This window comes from Coloeus monedula, assembly GCF_965178545.1.
Source record: "Coloeus monedula genome assembly, chromosome: 4".
Taxonomy (NCBI): domain Eukaryota; kingdom Metazoa; phylum Chordata; class Aves; order Passeriformes; family Corvidae; genus Coloeus; species Coloeus monedula.
In genome coordinates this window covers 20,848,752-20,866,303 of record NC_138784.1, presented here as the reverse complement: position 1 = coordinate 20,866,303, position 17,552 = coordinate 20,848,752, and the positions used below count along the sequence as shown (strand labels likewise).

At 41.6% G+C, this 17,552-nt stretch overlaps 1 protein-coding gene across 1 annotated transcript in view; it reads left to right on the top strand.

The window, feature by feature from the left end:
* The window catches only part of LOC309572737 (tyrosine 3-monooxygenase-like), a gene marked incomplete at both ends in the record, with an annotated part of 28,288 nt that extends 16,334 nt beyond the window's left edge, over positions 1-11,954 (top strand). Inside the window, 4 exons of the mRNA XM_082281177.1 lie at positions 1,677-1,733; positions 4,722-4,817; positions 10,072-10,205; positions 11,795-11,954. Of these exons, the coding sequence (XP_082137303.1) occupies positions 1,677-1,733; positions 4,722-4,817; positions 10,072-10,205; positions 11,795-11,954 (447 nt within the window). The remainder of the gene's footprint in view (positions 1-1,676; positions 1,734-4,721; positions 4,818-10,071; positions 10,206-11,794) is intronic.
* Between the last annotated feature and the right edge of the window lie 5,598 nt (positions 11,955-17,552).

Sequence of the window (17,552 nt, the reverse complement as noted above, 5' to 3'; positions counted from 1 at the left end):
TCTGCTGGCTTTTTAACCAACTGCTCTGGATGGCAGGCCAGAGGTGCCTTAAATACATGCAGCTCACCACGAAATGCAATTTTAAGACTGGATTCTGCCTGAGTCATGGCCTCCAGGCGTGGTGGGCTAGCAGTGCCCTGGGAGACATTTACTCCAAGGGAGTGGTAGCACTGCTCCCTACAGACACGGTGTGGAAGGAAGGGCAGAGCAGGCAGAGCTTGTGGGATTTCTCTGTGGGAGGGCTGTGTCAGTCTGGAGAAGGCTGTCTCTGTAGGGCTGGAGTCTGAGCTCTACTGACTGAGCTGCTCCCCTGGCTTCCTGTCCTACACCACATGAACCTACATAGCAACAGCTGCCAAGCCTCCAAGCTGGTTCTGTCTCTGGATGTACATTCTTGTCTCACATGAGACTTTAATTGTGTCCATCACTATGTCATTCATCAGAATTGTTTTTCCCTTTACAGCTCACCAGATTCTCACAGCATTGCTCACACTGGCAAGGAGGCTCCAAAAAGCAAACAGAGCTTCTTTGTACAATAAGGGGCTATTTAGTATGAGCAGTCAGTGTCAGACCCGAGTGAACTCAATAACCTCTCATAATTAAAGACTTCAGAACTATGAGTGTTCCTCAAAACCACGGCAGAGGGAAGAAGATATCTCACTGTCCAGGCTTATCAATCAGTGGCCAGTGTGGAAACTGGCGATAAGATCAGAGGGGTAACATGATGTAGGTCCCAACATGATCTCTGAAGATCTCTGAAGAAATATCTGTAAAAGAAAAGCAGTTCACCTCATATGATGTGATTTCCAGTCATACCAACTTGAATACATGCCAGTTGCCATTTTGATCATAAATAGTGGTTATTATCAGAATCAGAAGAGTAGTACTTTAAGTATCCTAGTTATCTTTAATTTCTTCTGGAAGAAACCTCTTCAGTTCAATACTGCAACTTAAGACACATTAGAAATAAGAGATTATAGCAATTTCAAAGCTTTCAGTTTTCTTCTTTTCCTATCAATAACTCAGACTATAAAACATGGGATAACATTCATTGAATTTTCACATTTCACTTTTTTTTTTCCCCTCAAAGTATTTTCATAGTTGAAATACACCCCATGAAAGCTCTTTTTTGTTCCATTCAATATGAGACGATGAATGGTGAAAATGCCCTAATTTCGTTTGTTTGTTGCATGATATGGCTCCTGGGATAGCAAAAAAGAGACATCTACAGATTCCTATTGTGAAAATAACATTTAACAGGGAGCACAGATGAAAGTAAACAGAATCATCGCTCCACAGATCTGACCCACTCATAAGGGCTGTCAGAAAGAGTGAGGGATAGAAAGGTAATGGCAAAGATAAAACCCTTCTCATGCCTCCCTGTAAATTTTTGCCTGCGGTAGATAGTCCAGCATTAAGACAAGAGGTGGTTAATTTTACACAAAGAACACTGAGGATTAAACACTCATCTAATGCGACTCCCAGTGGTATGTAGCTGGGGGCCAGGGAGAGGTAGGCATCCTGGAAGCCATGGAAGGTCATTTTGGGTGACAAAAACAATGAATAGTTCATGCTATTCATGCTAGAAATTATGTGGCCCTCCCTTCCCCTCTTTCTCTCCCTTGGGCTGAATAATCACACTAGTGTAACACTGTCTGCTCGCTTACTTGCTTTAGGATATTGGACTGGCTTCTCTTGGATCATCTGAAGAGGAGATTGAGAAACTGGCCACAGTAAGTACAGATGGCAGTTTAATATTGGAGGCAAACCCCAAATGATTCACTGGATATCTCTTACTGTGCAGGGAAGGCTCTTTTTGTGTCTCAGATTAACTACAAAAATGGGAGCATCAGCAGGATTGTCTCTTCTCCTCCACAGGTTAGTAAAGTGCTGGAGTAGGGACTGGTGTCCCTCTGGGGGAGCCCAGAATCATGTGATTCCATCTGAGGAAATGCTTACTCTTCTTGATTTTATAAGAAATAAAATTTCTTCTTACAAGTTTTCACAATTTCAGCCATATGATGGTCCCAACTCACTTTCCAGATTCATCTAAAAGACTAAATACCCAGTGTGATACCTATATCTTCTCATACACAAGGTGCAGAAAACCATCAGAATTTGGTTCACCCCCTATTCATTAACCTCACCAAACAGGTGAGCACTTAAAAGCAATTTGAGAGTAGGTACTGCCATTCAGTTCTGAGTCACTAGGCTGTCTACAACTGTCAAAACGATTTGTACAGCCCCTTACTGCCATCTGAACTTATTATGAAAGTCATCTGGAGGCCAGGTGACTTTTTTTTTTTCTGATAATTGAAGCCATTTACCAGTCCTGATGATTTTTTCAGGGGAGGAGAAGAGTCTTACCCTTACCCAGCTGTGTGAGACTCATTTAGTACAGGTAGTGAATGACAGGAGAATGTCACTCCTGAAATTCCTTACCCAGTCCACAGTCCCACTCAGGAAGGAGATTGTGGCTCACCTAAAATCCATCTGCAGATATCCATCCTTGGGTTAGGATTAAGTAATGCTACCATTATTTTTGAAGTTTGGAGGGCAAAAGTATGAGTGCTGAATTCTTTGTAACATCATCCAGATCCTGGGCTAGTGATGGGAGGAGACTATGACAGTGGCAGTCCACATTTCCTCTTCCACTGTCTGGGTCTAGAGAGGTTAGAGTGAGATTAAGATCCATGCCTTTGCTAGGGTGAAAAAATTCTAAGTCCTAGAGAGCCATTTTGCATCATTCCCCAGGTCTTGGTGGAATTGGGTTAAAGCCCATGGCTTATAAAGCATTCCTCTGCAAGCACCTCTTCCTGATTCTGAACTGAGTAGGACTAGAAAAGAGATAGGGTTAAGATTAGAAGAATAATGGGTCTCGTGTCTGAAACTTTCATAGTATCATCCAGGGTTTGGCCATGTAGAATAAGGGCACCTTTTTGAAAGGGCTACCTGCGGTTCAGGGTCTGTGAGAATAAAATTTTGTAAGTGCCATCGAGTATTCTGAACAGTAAACCTATTCTGGATTAACATCTCAGTATTAAAATGTTTAAAATTTATATACTTAATCAAGACTTACTGTTTGAGTTCCTTTTCTAGAAAGTGAAGATAGAGAGGAACTTGAAGTGTATATATTATCCTGCCATGAAAGTCTAACATGAATTCCATCATTATCTCTGGAAGTTCCTGTCATTCCCTGTTCTTTATAAAGAGAATGTTAGCAATTAGTTTAGAAGTTTCTTTAAAGAATCTCAAAATTGTTTGTTGCTATGGTCTACAACATTTGTAAGACAAATTTTGAAATGCCATTATTTCATTCAGGCCCGTGACTTCTCTAAGCAAGTGGATCCATGCACGAGAGGTGGGAAACTGCCAGTGTCCTTGTCATCCAGAGTGCCACTAATACATTTTTTGTACTCTGTTAAAACAGTGAGAGCTTGAAGGAACCTCACTAACCAAAAGCCAAATACAGGATATCTTAAGAAGCACTAAAAAAATTCCTCCTCCCATGTCTGATTCTGTGGCCAAAAAAGCCTCCTGCACAATGAGGAGATACTCAAAAGACTTTTCACTGTGAAATAATAAGAATCAAGATCATTAACAGAATATAAATGCCGAATTATTTGCTGAACTGTAGAGAAAGCAACTCAGGATCCTGCAAAAAGAAAGATCCTGGCCTGTTGTTTCTTCAGTGATAAATTTGGAGGCTAAAACCAAGTCATCAGAATGAAAAGGTGTATGAGAGAGGGTGGGAGAAAGAAAGAGAATGTATGAAAGAGGCAGAATAGACAGAATAATACAGAGCTTCACACTGTTTTACAAATTGTCTGCAGTTCTTTAAGCAGGGTCCTGAAACACCATACTTGTGAAGCCAAGCTCTCCTGCTGTGTCTGAGGCAGCAAAGTGCTCTCTGTCTCTAAAGGAACCTTGAAGAGTTGTGGCACGAAACCATATTCTGGAAATGCTTCATTTACCATGTTTTCCCTTTGCACAATGCCTATCCAGCTTCTCAGGGCATCAGGCTGCGTCCAGAACTGGTTCTCCAATGTCCATTTCCTTGGAGTTTTTGATAAGGGAAGGACTAAGAGTTTGGCAGAGCCAAGAGTTGCTTTCATCCCACTACTGTCCAGCAGGCAAAGGAATCACGGTGTTAAGTATGCTTTATCACAAGAAAAGCCCAGAGAAATGTATCATTATTTTCTGCTGGAGCATGACTAAGATATAATTGGCACAATATGGAAAAAGGCATTCTTCAATTCTTCTGAATGAGATCACATGACAAAGAAGGAGGGAAACTCTCCTTTCAAGTACCTTTCCAAAGGTCTTGAACCCTCTGTCAGGATCTACCTGTCCTTCTGGGGACTGTGGGTGGAAATCTGTCAGCTTCCACTGGCTATGAAGAGGCTCAGGGCTAAGAGGTTGCAGGGTAATTTGTAACATCTTCCAAAGAAAGAAAAGGATATGACTTTATGTACCCGTGTATTGTCATTCAAAATTTTTAACTTTCTTTTTTTAAGTGGACAGCAAGTTTTGAAAAAATACATGTTATATTTAGTGTGTGTTACATGCTGAGGGGAAAAAAATAATTTTCTTAAAATATGCAAGTATAAAATTTGAAGATACAAAGATATTAAGGAATGAAGATAAAAGAAAATTAAAGGAAAAATGAGAAGCTTAAAAGCCTTTTCAGACTGTTTTTCACAAGTTGTTCTTATTCCCAGCTTTATTGGTTCACTGTGGAGTTTGGCCTCTGCAAGCAAAATGGATTGATCAAAGCTTACGGGGCAGGACTGCTTTCATCCTATGGGGAGCTGATGGTATGTGTCAAATACATAGTATAGAAAGATTTCTATAATCCAGTTTCTTGAACTCTGGTAAAAGCAAGCTATGTTTTTCTACAAAAAATCAATATGATTTGAAATTCAGGTTTTTCTTTCACAAAGACATTAATTCTCCCTTCCCAGAAGTTACTGAGTAGGGGAAAAATACTGTGGTATTCTACCTGTCTTCCATCGAAAGAGATGAAATGCAATGAAAGCAACCATCCTATAAAATATTAGATTTGTTTCTTCCTGCTCCTGCCAGTAGTAATGCAGCTGACTTTGACATAAAACTCACGTTCTCTTCTGAATTACTCACTAGAGGGCAATATTATGCCTATTATGAGCTTGGCTTTTTCGTCCATGCCATTGACATTCACACACGTATGAACTGGAAATGCACTGACTGACCGGACCAAATGAAGTGCAAAGAAACTGGAGATAGCATGGACACTGACAAAAAGAAAATTCTTTAGTATTTTTCATTCCTAAACAAATTTCAAAATTTATTTCAGCTCTAGTTTTACATAGATCAAAGTTTGTGTGCACAGGTTTCATACTGCCTTGCTCAGTTAAATTAACTGTAGAAAGAGGACTTGTATACATTTTTTCAGAAAGCTTATGGGCTTCCCCTCCTTTGACCAAACAGCTGATAGGAGAGATATTAATTTCTCCTTAGTTTTGAAGAACACTGAAGCAGTTGATCACTTTTTAATTGCAAAAACCCTAAACTGTTATCAGTAGGGCTCAAAGGCTTCAAGCTGTGCAGATACTGGATGATTTTTTTTAGTTGGTAAGAGCCAAAGGAAAATAAATACCACTCTTTTCAAGCATTTTTATGAACCAGAAACCTTTTTCTCTTTTTTCATGGGAGATGTATTTTAAGCTTAATACGTAAATTCAGCAGCCTAACAGCCAGATACATGATACATTCACATGGAATTGTGGCTGAATTAGCATAGCTTGGACTCCCAGAACTGGAGATGGTTGGGTTGTTATGACAGTAAACATTTTACAAAACTCTCCCAATGGTGTACAGGTCAACCCACTTCCCAGTCAATTGACAGGAGGAAAAAACAACATTTTGATGTATCGCAAGACATTTCAAGTAGGAGTCCCCACAGAAGAGCAGCTGAAATTAACACAAAGAAAGGGAAACCGTCCCAGACATCAACCTTAATTTCTACCACTTGCTGAGTTCAGCACTGTTTTTCCTCATGACACTTGCAATTTGAAGATTTTTGTGAGGAAAATCTGTGGAGAGCTTTCTCTCTTGATAAGCTGAAAGATCTGCTTGTTCATTAGCCCTCTAGAGGAACAGACGTGACTTCCTTTCTACATAGAAGCCTGAGCTTGGCCTGACTGCTCATCAACTTCAGCAGAAGTGTGCTTACACTATGTACTGCTGAAGCACCTGTTTATCTGGTAATCCTTCAGTACTTGCTATATTCACAGACAACAAACAGAAAATAGAAACTTGCTTTTATTTACCCAGTAAAATCAGAAATGTCCAATCAAAGCACAATTCAAGGCAATGTTTATTCTACTCTGCCTGGCTTAATACTTTATGGTTTTAAATCAAAGTCATGTACATGTTAAACAGGGTACTAAAGAGCAGAGGTAATGATATTGATGGCATTTATGTAGCTTTCATAGCAATATGCATGACAAAATCTATCTGCATGTGGTTACCTCCTTTTTCTGTCTAAGTTTGACTCAAAAGAAGGTAAAGATCTCATCAGAAATACTCCGTTTTGGTGTCCGGAGTCAAATGCACCAGCCTTGTGCTCTCTTTCCTCTATTTCCACCCTTTTCTTCTCCAGACACCAACAAGCTCTTCTGCTTTTGCTTAAAACTGCAGGCGAGGACTGCTTGTGCACAAAACCGTGTGATATAGAACATGAAAGCACAACTGCATCTCAAACTCCCTACCTCTGAAGCTGACAATGGAAGTCCTAACTGTCCTTGAGCTGATAAATGGCAGTTTTTTGTTGCTTTTATCACTGGTAGTTGTTGGGTAAAGCTACTGGATAAACTTTTGATAGAGATGGGTCTACCTGTGTCTTCATCCATCATATTACTGAAAATGCATGCAGGGATGATAGCATTTGTATTTAACAGGTAATGAATAAGGATTATCCCCCTTGCAGCATGTCCCTCTCATATATAACACCTAAATCTGAAGATGGGCAAGCAGTTAACCAGCAATGTCTCTAATGCACCCTGCAGAATCCCTTTGTGAGCTCTGCAAGTTCCTCACTGTGCACCTTCTGGGACAATGGCTTAGTGGTTCTGTGCGTTCCACCTCGAGCTCCTGAAACTTGTTGTACACAAGATAATAATACACATGAACTTAAGTGCTGAAATTTCCTTCTTTAGCTGATTTCATCTTGTAGATTTTTATTATATAGAAATATTTCCATTTATTCATTCTAGTCTGCCCGAGCATCTGATTCTAAGTCCAGTACAGACACTGGCAGTGTGAGTAAAGCAGTGAGGTCCAATGCCTAAGCACCTGCTAGCAAATTGCAAACGTGTACCAACTGCTTCTTTTACAGCTGAAGAGAGAAGATATGTGTAGTGCAGTGCCTATTTCACAGGAGGAATTTTTTTAGGAGTAAAGCAGTGTCTAGACAGATCTGTTAGAGAAGATGAAGATTGGAAGATAGTGAGGCTCGTGATAGACTTCATTTTATTGCTCTAGATAAGTTTAGTTCTGCTTGTCAGAAAGCCATAATCCAACCTAATAATTATCTGCCAGTCTTCTCAGTGGGCCCAGACACAGACTTCTGCATGGAGGTCCCAGACTTGATTCCCTATCATTTAGCTGATGAACTTATTTGGCAGAGGCGATGAAGTTTTGGCACTTTGTTGGCAGTGAATATAGCAAGTACTGTAGGATTCTCACTGCAGTTCATGTGTTGAAGGAGACACACTACAGCAGTCTGTGCAAGGGAGGGGTTTCCTTGTCCCTGAAGGCTTCTAGGCCAGGAATAGCAGAATGATTCAGTCACCAAGGAGGGAATAAGGGCATGAGTTACTACGGTTAGATGGTTGGCTACAAGAAGATAACAACTAACCAGCGGGAGAGGGCAAGCAGCAGTCATCCAGCTCATGTTATATGAGAGCTTAGCATCAGCAAGAAGCCTGGGAACATCCCTGAACTGCAGCCTGGACTGACTCTCTGTGGGTGTGTGACTGTAACCAAGGGAACCACATCCTGACTGTGAAATCTTCAAAACATTTCCCTTTCCTCCACAGCACCCACTCTTACCAGTTCGAACTCAGCTTCAGGTAGATACTTTCTCTGGATGAGTTGATCCTGCCCAAACTCAGGGCCTAATTTGGGGGAAAGGCAGAAGATGAGAGGTAGAGCTAGACACTCTCTGCATGAGTCTTGCACTTGAATCCCTGTTATCTAACGAAGCATTTAGTAACAGCAGCTAGGTATCAGAAGGATAACCATCCCTGAGTCTAAACGGAGCAGTTGTAATGGGTCTGACTGCTGGCCAAACTTGCCTCCTCTGAACTGTAAGAATTCCTCCCCAACAGCTCTCAGCATTGCACTATTTATTTCACTATATTCTGTCAGCTGTTCTACATTATCCAAAATGCTTCTTCTGTTAACACTCACATGGACTCTGTCCTACATACTGTAAAATCTTATGGCTCATACCACACTTCTGGCAACACTCAGTGCTACATATGCTTTTCTTGCAGCACAACCAGTACTTAACTTGTAGAGGCCTTTAAGGCCATCCGGTTTCGAGCTGAACTTCCACTGAAATCAATGGGATTTCAGTTCTGCTTCAACACTGACAGTACAGTGGGACCCCTGTCAGGTTTTGAGTTACTGAAATCTTTTCCCTTTAGTTCCCTAGAGCTTCTAAGATTCTAAGAGCAGCCTCATGTTTGTGTATACCAACCATCTTAGATTGTATGAGTGCTATCCAAGGTTTATTCTTCAATTACACACTGCAAATTAAGAGCAAGAAAAACACCATCTTTTATTTATTCTTGGGGTTTTTTTGGGCTTTGTGTTTTTTTAGGGTTTTTTTTTTTTTTAAGCCTGGTATTTATTTCTGCACCAGTTCAGTGAAATGTCTAAATATGTGCTTAGGAGTACTGTCTGAATTTTTCCAGCTAGCAGATTGAACTAAAAGTCTTGTGCAGCATCTTAAAAGTTATTTACAAGTTGTACCCTGGGAGTTGACATTTGGATTATAAAGTGGTGAAGGGAGCCTTCTGAAGACTGGGGAAGAAGAGAGAAAGGCAAAGAGGCAGATCTCAGAGAAGGGTGGGTACTAAAAGACTGTCCCCAGGTGGGTGGGAGCCACTGTCCAGTCTGAAGGTGGAAAAAAAGGTCTCAGCATTGATGGGATGACACTTCACCAACCTGGCCAGCTAATGGCCAATCAGCTTTTAGGCACATCTGTGGTGCAGCTCAAATGTCACTGGGGCTGAGCTAGGTTTAAAGTTCATCACTTGGGTTTCACGGGCAGACAAGGTGTTTGGCAACTCACTTTAAGCCTAAGCAGAGCTGCCTTCCCAGGACTCTGTGCAGGTGGCTGGTTTAAAAGGCATTTCCAGTAAATATAAATGAACCGTACAGAGATACCTATGGACTGCACTGTGGACAGAAGTGGCTTCCATAAGCCTCCTGTTGGCTTGGGGAGACAATGTACAAGAACTTGAGAAGAACATATAGAAGAACCTCTGTGGGTCCAAAAATATATCTTGGATTTCGGGGAAGATTCTAGGCTGCTATACTGGCCTGGAAGCTGTGCATTAAATACCAGACACATTCTGTCATCTGTTCTTCAGTGCACCAGAAACTGTGAAATTTGTGACATGGGCTAGGGGACTTTAAAGTAATGCTGGATAGGACTGCAAATATTCTACAATGCTATTCGAAAAGTAGCAGCATGATATTATTTTTTTCTTCTAGATATTTGTATTTTGGGGGGTGCCATAGACCTTCCCCTCCCTGTCTGAGAACATGGCTATGCTATCCAATTTTACATCATGCTAAACATATATTTCTTTTTTTTTCTTTTTTTTTTCCCCTCTTAAAAAATATTCATTATTTGGTTTATTAACTGCTAATTATGAAAACCAGCTTTGACCTATGAAAGTACAGGACTTTATATTGCCCCTAACTATTCCCCAGAGAGAATTTCACAGACCAGCAGGGACTAATTCTTTCTCTATTCATTCACCTGCTCTAACCTGTGTTGCTGCTGCTACAAAGTATGCCTTGTCAAACGAGCCAGAGTACAAGCCTTTTGATCCAGAAGTGACTGCAGTTCACCTCTATCAGGATCAAGCCTTCCAGCCTGTCTATTTCATAGCAGAAAATTTGGAAGATGCCAAAGTCAAGCTTCAGTAAGTAAAGTGTTTGTGGGTGTTTTCATTGAGGGGGGCACACTGGGTTGATTCCTAATCTCAAATACATCTACCACTTTTGCAACAACCATGTCAGGCTATCTCATTGCATCTGCATAGTGGCTTTTGTACAACAAAGTTGAGCATGAGCTTGTTTATCTCAGAAAAGGTTCATAGGAATTCAGAATTATATTCTGCTATGCTGCGCTCCATGCTTCGTCTTAACAATGCTTCATTTTAGCAGCTTCTGAAGTAAATTCTGTAACTGAACTGTGAGAGTGCAATCCCACCCTATGTGCTAGTCCATACAAACAGGAGGTCGTGAAGAACTGATTTACCCAAGGTCACATGGAAATTTTATAGCAGTCTCTGGAATTAACATGGATCAGCAGGGGGCTTAAAAACAAGATTGCCTTTCTCCTCTGATTATATCTGCACAAGAATGCAGAATCAGCATTCACAGGCAATCTAATTTCAGCAAAGCAGCTGTCTGCAACCTAGATAACATTATTTCAAATTAGCTTGAGGTGTTTCTAAACACATTTCCTTAACTGTGATGTTGTGCAGTAAGGATGGATGTTTTTTTCTTTTTCTTTGTGTTTTTAAGTAAGCAGGGTTTAAATTCTGGCCTTCATCTCCAACAGTTAGAACAACAGGACCAATTCTGGCTGGAGGTAGTATGTTGGTTGTGGAGCTACTGGGGAGCATGTAGGAGCTGAAATGAGGAATTTATTAGAGGAAGAGAACCTGAGCCAGACTTCTTCCCTACTCTCTCTCCCTCTTCCCCAGAAGCACTGTTTGCTGGGGCTATAGACACAGCTAATTAGGCTCCTCATCTTAAATCTGAATGTTCACATTAAATTTTAAGTAAGTGTAAAAACGTGGGTGAGTACTCACTGGTAGAAGAGAGAGGACTTGCAGAGTATTTGACTCAGGCAAACCTGAAAAGAACGTATGAGGACAAGGAATACACCACTCTCAGACATGAAGCTTTTTCATACATTTTTTTCAAGGCAGTTGCACAGCCAAGGCTGCTCAAAATGACTGAAGGCACAAGAATCTGTCAGCACAGAAAACATAAGGCAACATCAGCACAGGGGGTTCCTACCAGCATGTACTTAATGGAAATATTGTCAAAAAATGGCAAGCAATCATGGTTTTTTCTTTTAATAGAGACAGAAAAATAGCCCAGGATGCCTAGTATCAACAGGTTTTTAGAAAATTACACAGAAAGAGCTGCTCCAGGTTATTTCTTGGAAGTGAAGGCGGCAGACATGCTGTGCTCCTGCATTCCTCAGCTTGTGGTTGTAATAACTCTGAATTGTGTGAACGCAGAGCTGTGAGAGCACAGATGGGTTTAAGCCAGCCAGGCTGAGATGAGGCACTGCAGATCTTTGGGGCTGCATGTGGCTGAGCTGTGGGCAGGATGTACTGCACCAGGCAAAGCTCAGGAGATGCAGTGAGGAGGTGTCACAGCAGCCTCGGCTCCCCAGTAAGGCCATGACTACAAACTGAGAAATTAGGTCCTGCAGGTTTTGCACTTAAGGAAATGCCTCTTGCACTAGAAGCTCTGTCCTGTCTCCCCACAGGAACTACACGATGAAGATCAAGAAGCCTTTTGCTCTGCACTATGACCCCTTCACCAGCCGCATAGAGGTTCTGAACACACCACAGAAAGTCAAGAGGGCACTCCACCAGATAAAAGAGGAACTGAAAAACCTCTGCTTGTCCCTTGAAAACCTCTCTTAAAACCGCAGCAATACATCTCACCTGTCACTGAGATACTTGGAGGTGGTGCTAGCTCTTGAAGGCTTAGTGATGAAGAGGTAATCACAGGCAGAAATCTTAAATGCACAAACCAGCTCAGTTCAGATAGTCTTTTCACTATAGTTTAGGCTGCTGACTTAGACAAAATAATGGGCTCCTGCTTAGAATGTTTCAACAACAAACAAGACCAGCTTACTCCAATTTTTGGTAGGTGTTATGAGCTACATCTGTTTGTAGTGTTACGGGACTCTTACAGGTTTTTTTCCTTCCCCTGCCACCTTTTCAAGTTATCTGTCACAAAATAGCAGGGTAACTTTCCATCCCCACAGTGTTTTACTTGCTGCCTTAATGACATGATCACAACCTCGCAGGCTGGCTAGCTGCCTACAGTCAGCAGTCCTTGCAGCTAACTCCTTTCTGCTAGCAATTAGCATCAGCTATTGCCCACACACTATGAATGGTCCCCTTAAAATATGCAAATAGAAGAGCTTGTAAGAGCAGCACTTCTGCTCACTATTTAAGTACTCATCTCATTCAGTAGCCTGCAAATATGACAAAATAATTTCTTGTCACACTTAAGATCACAGAATAGTTGTATCTTGATTAAAAAGAAGGCAGAAAATAAAAGGCTCAAGATGCTCTGGCTCTGTCACATACAAGGATGCTTACTTTGAATGGGAAATTTAAATTTTGGGAAGGAAATTCTTGTGTAAGGAAAGATTTGCAAAGAGGCCTTTAGCAAATAGGCTTGCATTGCTTTTTTCATGGCATTCAGATTCTCCTGGATACCTTTGGAAATCTTTGCTTCTTATTAGTATCATGATGACTGTAGTAATAATCAAAAGGCCAGATCTGTGGAACACCTAGTGGAAAACCTAAGATCAGCCACTAGCAGCTGTATAGCCTTGCTATGGAAAAAATATCTGATATGTTCTCCAACCCATCTTGTCTCCCCCTCCAACCCCTCTCTGAGATGTGCCTGAAATTTATTTACACTCCTCAGGTCTTGTTTCCCAGAATCAGTCTCCTCTTCCAGACTTCCATGCTGTTCACATCCCCTTCCTTCCTCTACTGTGCACAAATAGAGGGTAGTTCAGGAAAAGAAGATGATGCCCAAGACCAGAAGGGGTCCCTCTGCTCTTAGCAGCAGTGCGAGCCCATGGGGTCAATGCAGGTTACAGGCATGGCATAAGCAGGGAAAATATGGATCTCATGGCTCAGGCTGGGTGATAGTTATCCACAAATGTAAGGTAGATTTATCCCGTGCCGCTTGGAAGCTCTATTTATTTATTCAAAATTGTGTTTAGCATGTGGCTGCCTTGTCCACTGCTACCCACTAGCTGCCAGTGTACAGGGTCTGAGCTCTGAGGAAAGTGTGAGGTGGTTTGGCTCTTGATGGAAAAGGAGTTATGGGAAAAGGACTCACCAACTCTGCCTGAGCTGCTCACTGTGGGATAGGAAAATGTACACAGTCACCACAGAGAAAGCCACAGGCTGTTATTTCATACAGACCTTATCTCACTGTAATTTTTCCACTTGTCAGGCTCTATAGAAACTGTCTTATTGAAAGTCAAAAGAATGCTGTCTCTTACACCTTCATGTCTACAGCACTTCAGAAAATTTTCCCATGGGCAGTAATATTCAGGATCTGGGGACCTGCTGCAACTGCTCCATTTTATTAAAGTGTGGTGATGCCTGAAAAATTTGGAAGTATCTTGGCAAAAGTGGCTGTGAGACCCCCTTCCTCTCAACAGCAGGAACATTCCAACCTCCTTTTTTATTTTAATTTTTAAAAAAATTCTACTCCAGGAGAACACTTGCATATCATAAGCCCTGTTTTGCTAGAAATTCAGCCAGAGACAGAGCTGAAGTGAGTTCCTTTGCTTCCAGTATATTTCTGCTGTGATGGAAGATGATCTCTCAGCATGCTTTTATGGGTTTAATTCTACTTATCCTGCTCATAAACACACACACACAAATACCATTCCTCCTCAGAGCAATTTGTTTCCTTACATATTGTAATAATTTATCTGTCTGCTTCCTGCCAATTGGTGCATAGGCAAAAATATTTGATAGCTCACAACAGATTGTTTTCAGAAGTATTATTTTCATCAATCAGTTCTTTTACAGTGCAAATTGAATCATGTGCTCCAATTCTGTGTGTTTTCCTTTTCTTTCTTTTTAAGTGGAAGATAACACCAGAGCGGAAGAGCTATCAAAATATTTTCTATAGACGGACTCTCTGGGCCATAGGGTCTTTTTCAAGTATTCCCTCTGAAATGGTTGAATGTGGAATTTAGACTTGAGTTTGGCTATTACTCAGAACAGACCTATATTTGGAAGAAATCAGAGACCTGATGGATTTGTTTTGCCCAAGGCCTCACACTTTCTTTGGAGGGACTCCAGGCCCGCCCACACACCCTTGTCTTTTCCAGTTCCTGTAGCAAGGAGAGAAAAAGAAACCATTTTGGAGCCAGATTCTCCCACCCTTACACATGCTGAGTAGTACCCAGCCTCTCAAGCAATCTCAAGCAACAGCTCTGAGCCTGTTTAAGGTGCTGCACATAGGCAATAAGAGCAAGATTATCAAAACCACAGTGGGTGTACTTTCTTTTTCCTTGTCTTAGTGATAGTCAGCTGGCATACATGGCTAGGGTAGGCTGCAGTGAAACTTGGTGAAGCTACAAAAGTAAGGGATTTGGCTACCTGAACTTTTAAGGAGTGTAGATATTTTTCCAAAGGAGGTAAATCTTCCCTCCTTACTCAGGCAGAACCTACCCCAGGCTAGCCATGTTTGACGCTCCCCTCCAAAAAGGTCCACATTCTTTTCTTTTGATTCAGTGTAGTGACAAAACAAAAGCCTTCAGGGTTACATCCTTATGAGTTACACTGGTCATTCTGCTCTTCCAATAGTCATTCTTTCATTTCCTCACAGAAGCCAACAAATACCTCATCCTCCTGTCAGTCTAAGGCAGCAGTGATGGGAAAGGCAGCAATGGGGCCTCCCAATTAAAATAATGGCACAGAGGAAAAAGCACCAACCAGTAAAAATATGCCTTTTTGTCAGTTTGCATTTCAGCAGTTTCATATTAATCTTGCACAAGAAGGTTCCAAAGCCAAGTAAAACACATCTTGTGACTTGAAACTGAACTGATGAACTCCCCATGGGCCCTTTGCTTATCCCGATAAACTTATTTTTCCTAGATGGAGTGCATTTAGAACAAAATAGTGTATGTTATTAAATCTGTATTGTGCTGTTCTGTTATACATGGGAGAGTTAGTAAATTCAGTTTGTGGGTTTGGGTTTGTTTTGTTTTTTGGCTAACCAAGTCTGTCCTCTACCAATTTTGGTCCACCTTCAAGCCTCCAGCTGCTTCACTGCTTCCCTGCAGATTTGCTAGGGATGCCAAGGGTACCACTGTGTAAGGAGAATACACAGTTATGCAATTTGGGGAATTTGGCAGGACAGGAAGAGGAAATTTAGGCTGGCCTCCCACCCACTCCCATGAGAAATAGTATTGTATTACAAGGCAGGGCTGTCATCCTCAGAAAGACCTTCTCCATCACTTCCCTCTGGTTCCCTTAACATTTTGATCTTTGTACTACCTGGTGAATATAAACCTTTCTTAACCCCTTCAAGAAAGGCTGGGGTGGGGGTGAGGGGAAGGAGGGGTGAGCAGAGAAAGAAAAAAAAAAAGAAAAAAGAAAAAAGAAAATGACCTTCCAAGAAGGGAAACTTCATTACCCTCAGTCTTCTTTATCTCTGCTGATCCATGAAGAAAGAAGAAAACATATCAAGCTTCCATGGAAAAGATAGTGTATTCCCAAAGAAACCTGCATTGTATTCTTCCAGTGTGTACAATCCACACATGAAGATCTCCTTACACCCATGACTGAAGTGCCATCATTCCCCCCAGTAAATCACGACCACCAATTGACCGTGCACGGAAGTGTTACACGACTTCTTGAGTCAGGAAGTGAAGCTACCAGGAAAAACCCTGCAGCGGCTTTGCCTTCCGCACCTACTGCAAAAACAGAAGGTTCTCTGGAGTCTGCTTCCGTACATATCCTACAGTATGGAGAAATTCCAGTTGGCATAGAAGCAGAGGGGTATATACACACATCCCCAGTAATCTCACCCACCCCTAATCAGGAGTTTATACGTGGGCTTTGAGATTTAGTCAGAAGACATTACTTCGCAGCATTCTTCAGCTGGCACATGATCAGAAGCTGGCAGAAAGGGTTATTGGCTGTATCATATTAAATATACATTAGGTTTGGGTAAAGCTGGTGGCTGAGGCCCAAAATGAAAGCAAATCTCTGGCACCCTCTGCCACCACACATATTCCCCAGGGGAAAGAAAGACAGACTGGAAAAGAAGCAGAAAGGCTGACAACTGGCGGAGCAAAGGGATGAGGAACAGAAAGGACCAGTAGATATGCCTGAAACATGCTTGCTTTGCATATGCTGCTTCATTATATTAGAGAAACATTTCTGTCTGAACGGGAGCTTTTTAGCATAAAGGAGGAAATTTTGTACCTGTGAGAGTGTGGAAGAGTCAAGGTCACTTAAGACTTTTTAACTGTGCCTGAGGAGTGTTAGCTTTATCTAAGGCATTTACTTTCGACATGGGATACAAAAGTTGGAGAGCAGAAAAAGAGGTCTTTAGAAAAGAGTTGTGGTGTGTAGAAACAACACACCAGAGAAGGGCAAAAAGTCTTGTGAAGGGTTTAGAAAATGTCTTATGAGTAACAGCTGAGGGAGATGGGTTTGTTCAGTCTCAAGAATAAGAGTTTTGGGGGACCTTGTCACTCTCTACAACTCCCTGGAAGGAGGGTGTAGGGAGGGAGGGTCAGTCTCTTCTGCTGTACCTGCAGTGAGAGGACAAGAGGCCTTCAGCTGAGACAGGGGAGATTCAGATGAGATGTCTGAAAAATTTGTTCTCTGCTAGGGTGGTCAGGCATTGGAATAGGTTGCCCTGGAAGGTGATGGAGTTACCATTCCTGGAGGTGGTCAAGAGGTATCTGGATCTGGCACTAGGAGATGTGGTTTAATCATTCAGGAGTTACAATGGTAGTTCTGGGTGGACAGTGGGACTGGATGATCTTGAAGTCTCTTCCAACCTTGACAATTCTGTGGTTCTACAATTCTGTGAAAGATGAAGGTGACGAGGCCTTACTGCCTTGCAAGACAGCGTAGTCCTAAATTTTAAGTGAAGGCTGCCTTAGGAAGGAAAAGTGAACAGCTGGCCAAGCACTGCCCTCTCAGCAGAAGACTGTAAAATTATTGTTTCTATAAATATATGCTAGGTGCTGTCTTTTACCCTGTTTAACTATTTTGTCAAGAGCTTTCTTATTTCCATTAGTTTAAAATGTTATTTATTGATCCTTTTGATTTGTGCTTGCAAATGGGGAAAACCAGCTCTTTGAACAGAAGAAAGTTCAAGATTATTTTCCCAGGGTTTTGGGTGGAACTTGACCAACACATGGACACTCTTAAACTTAAACCTGGCCCTTGATGAAGGCAATTAAGACCTGGCAAAATGGTTACACTTGGGTAAAGAAGGTGACAGCTACCCTC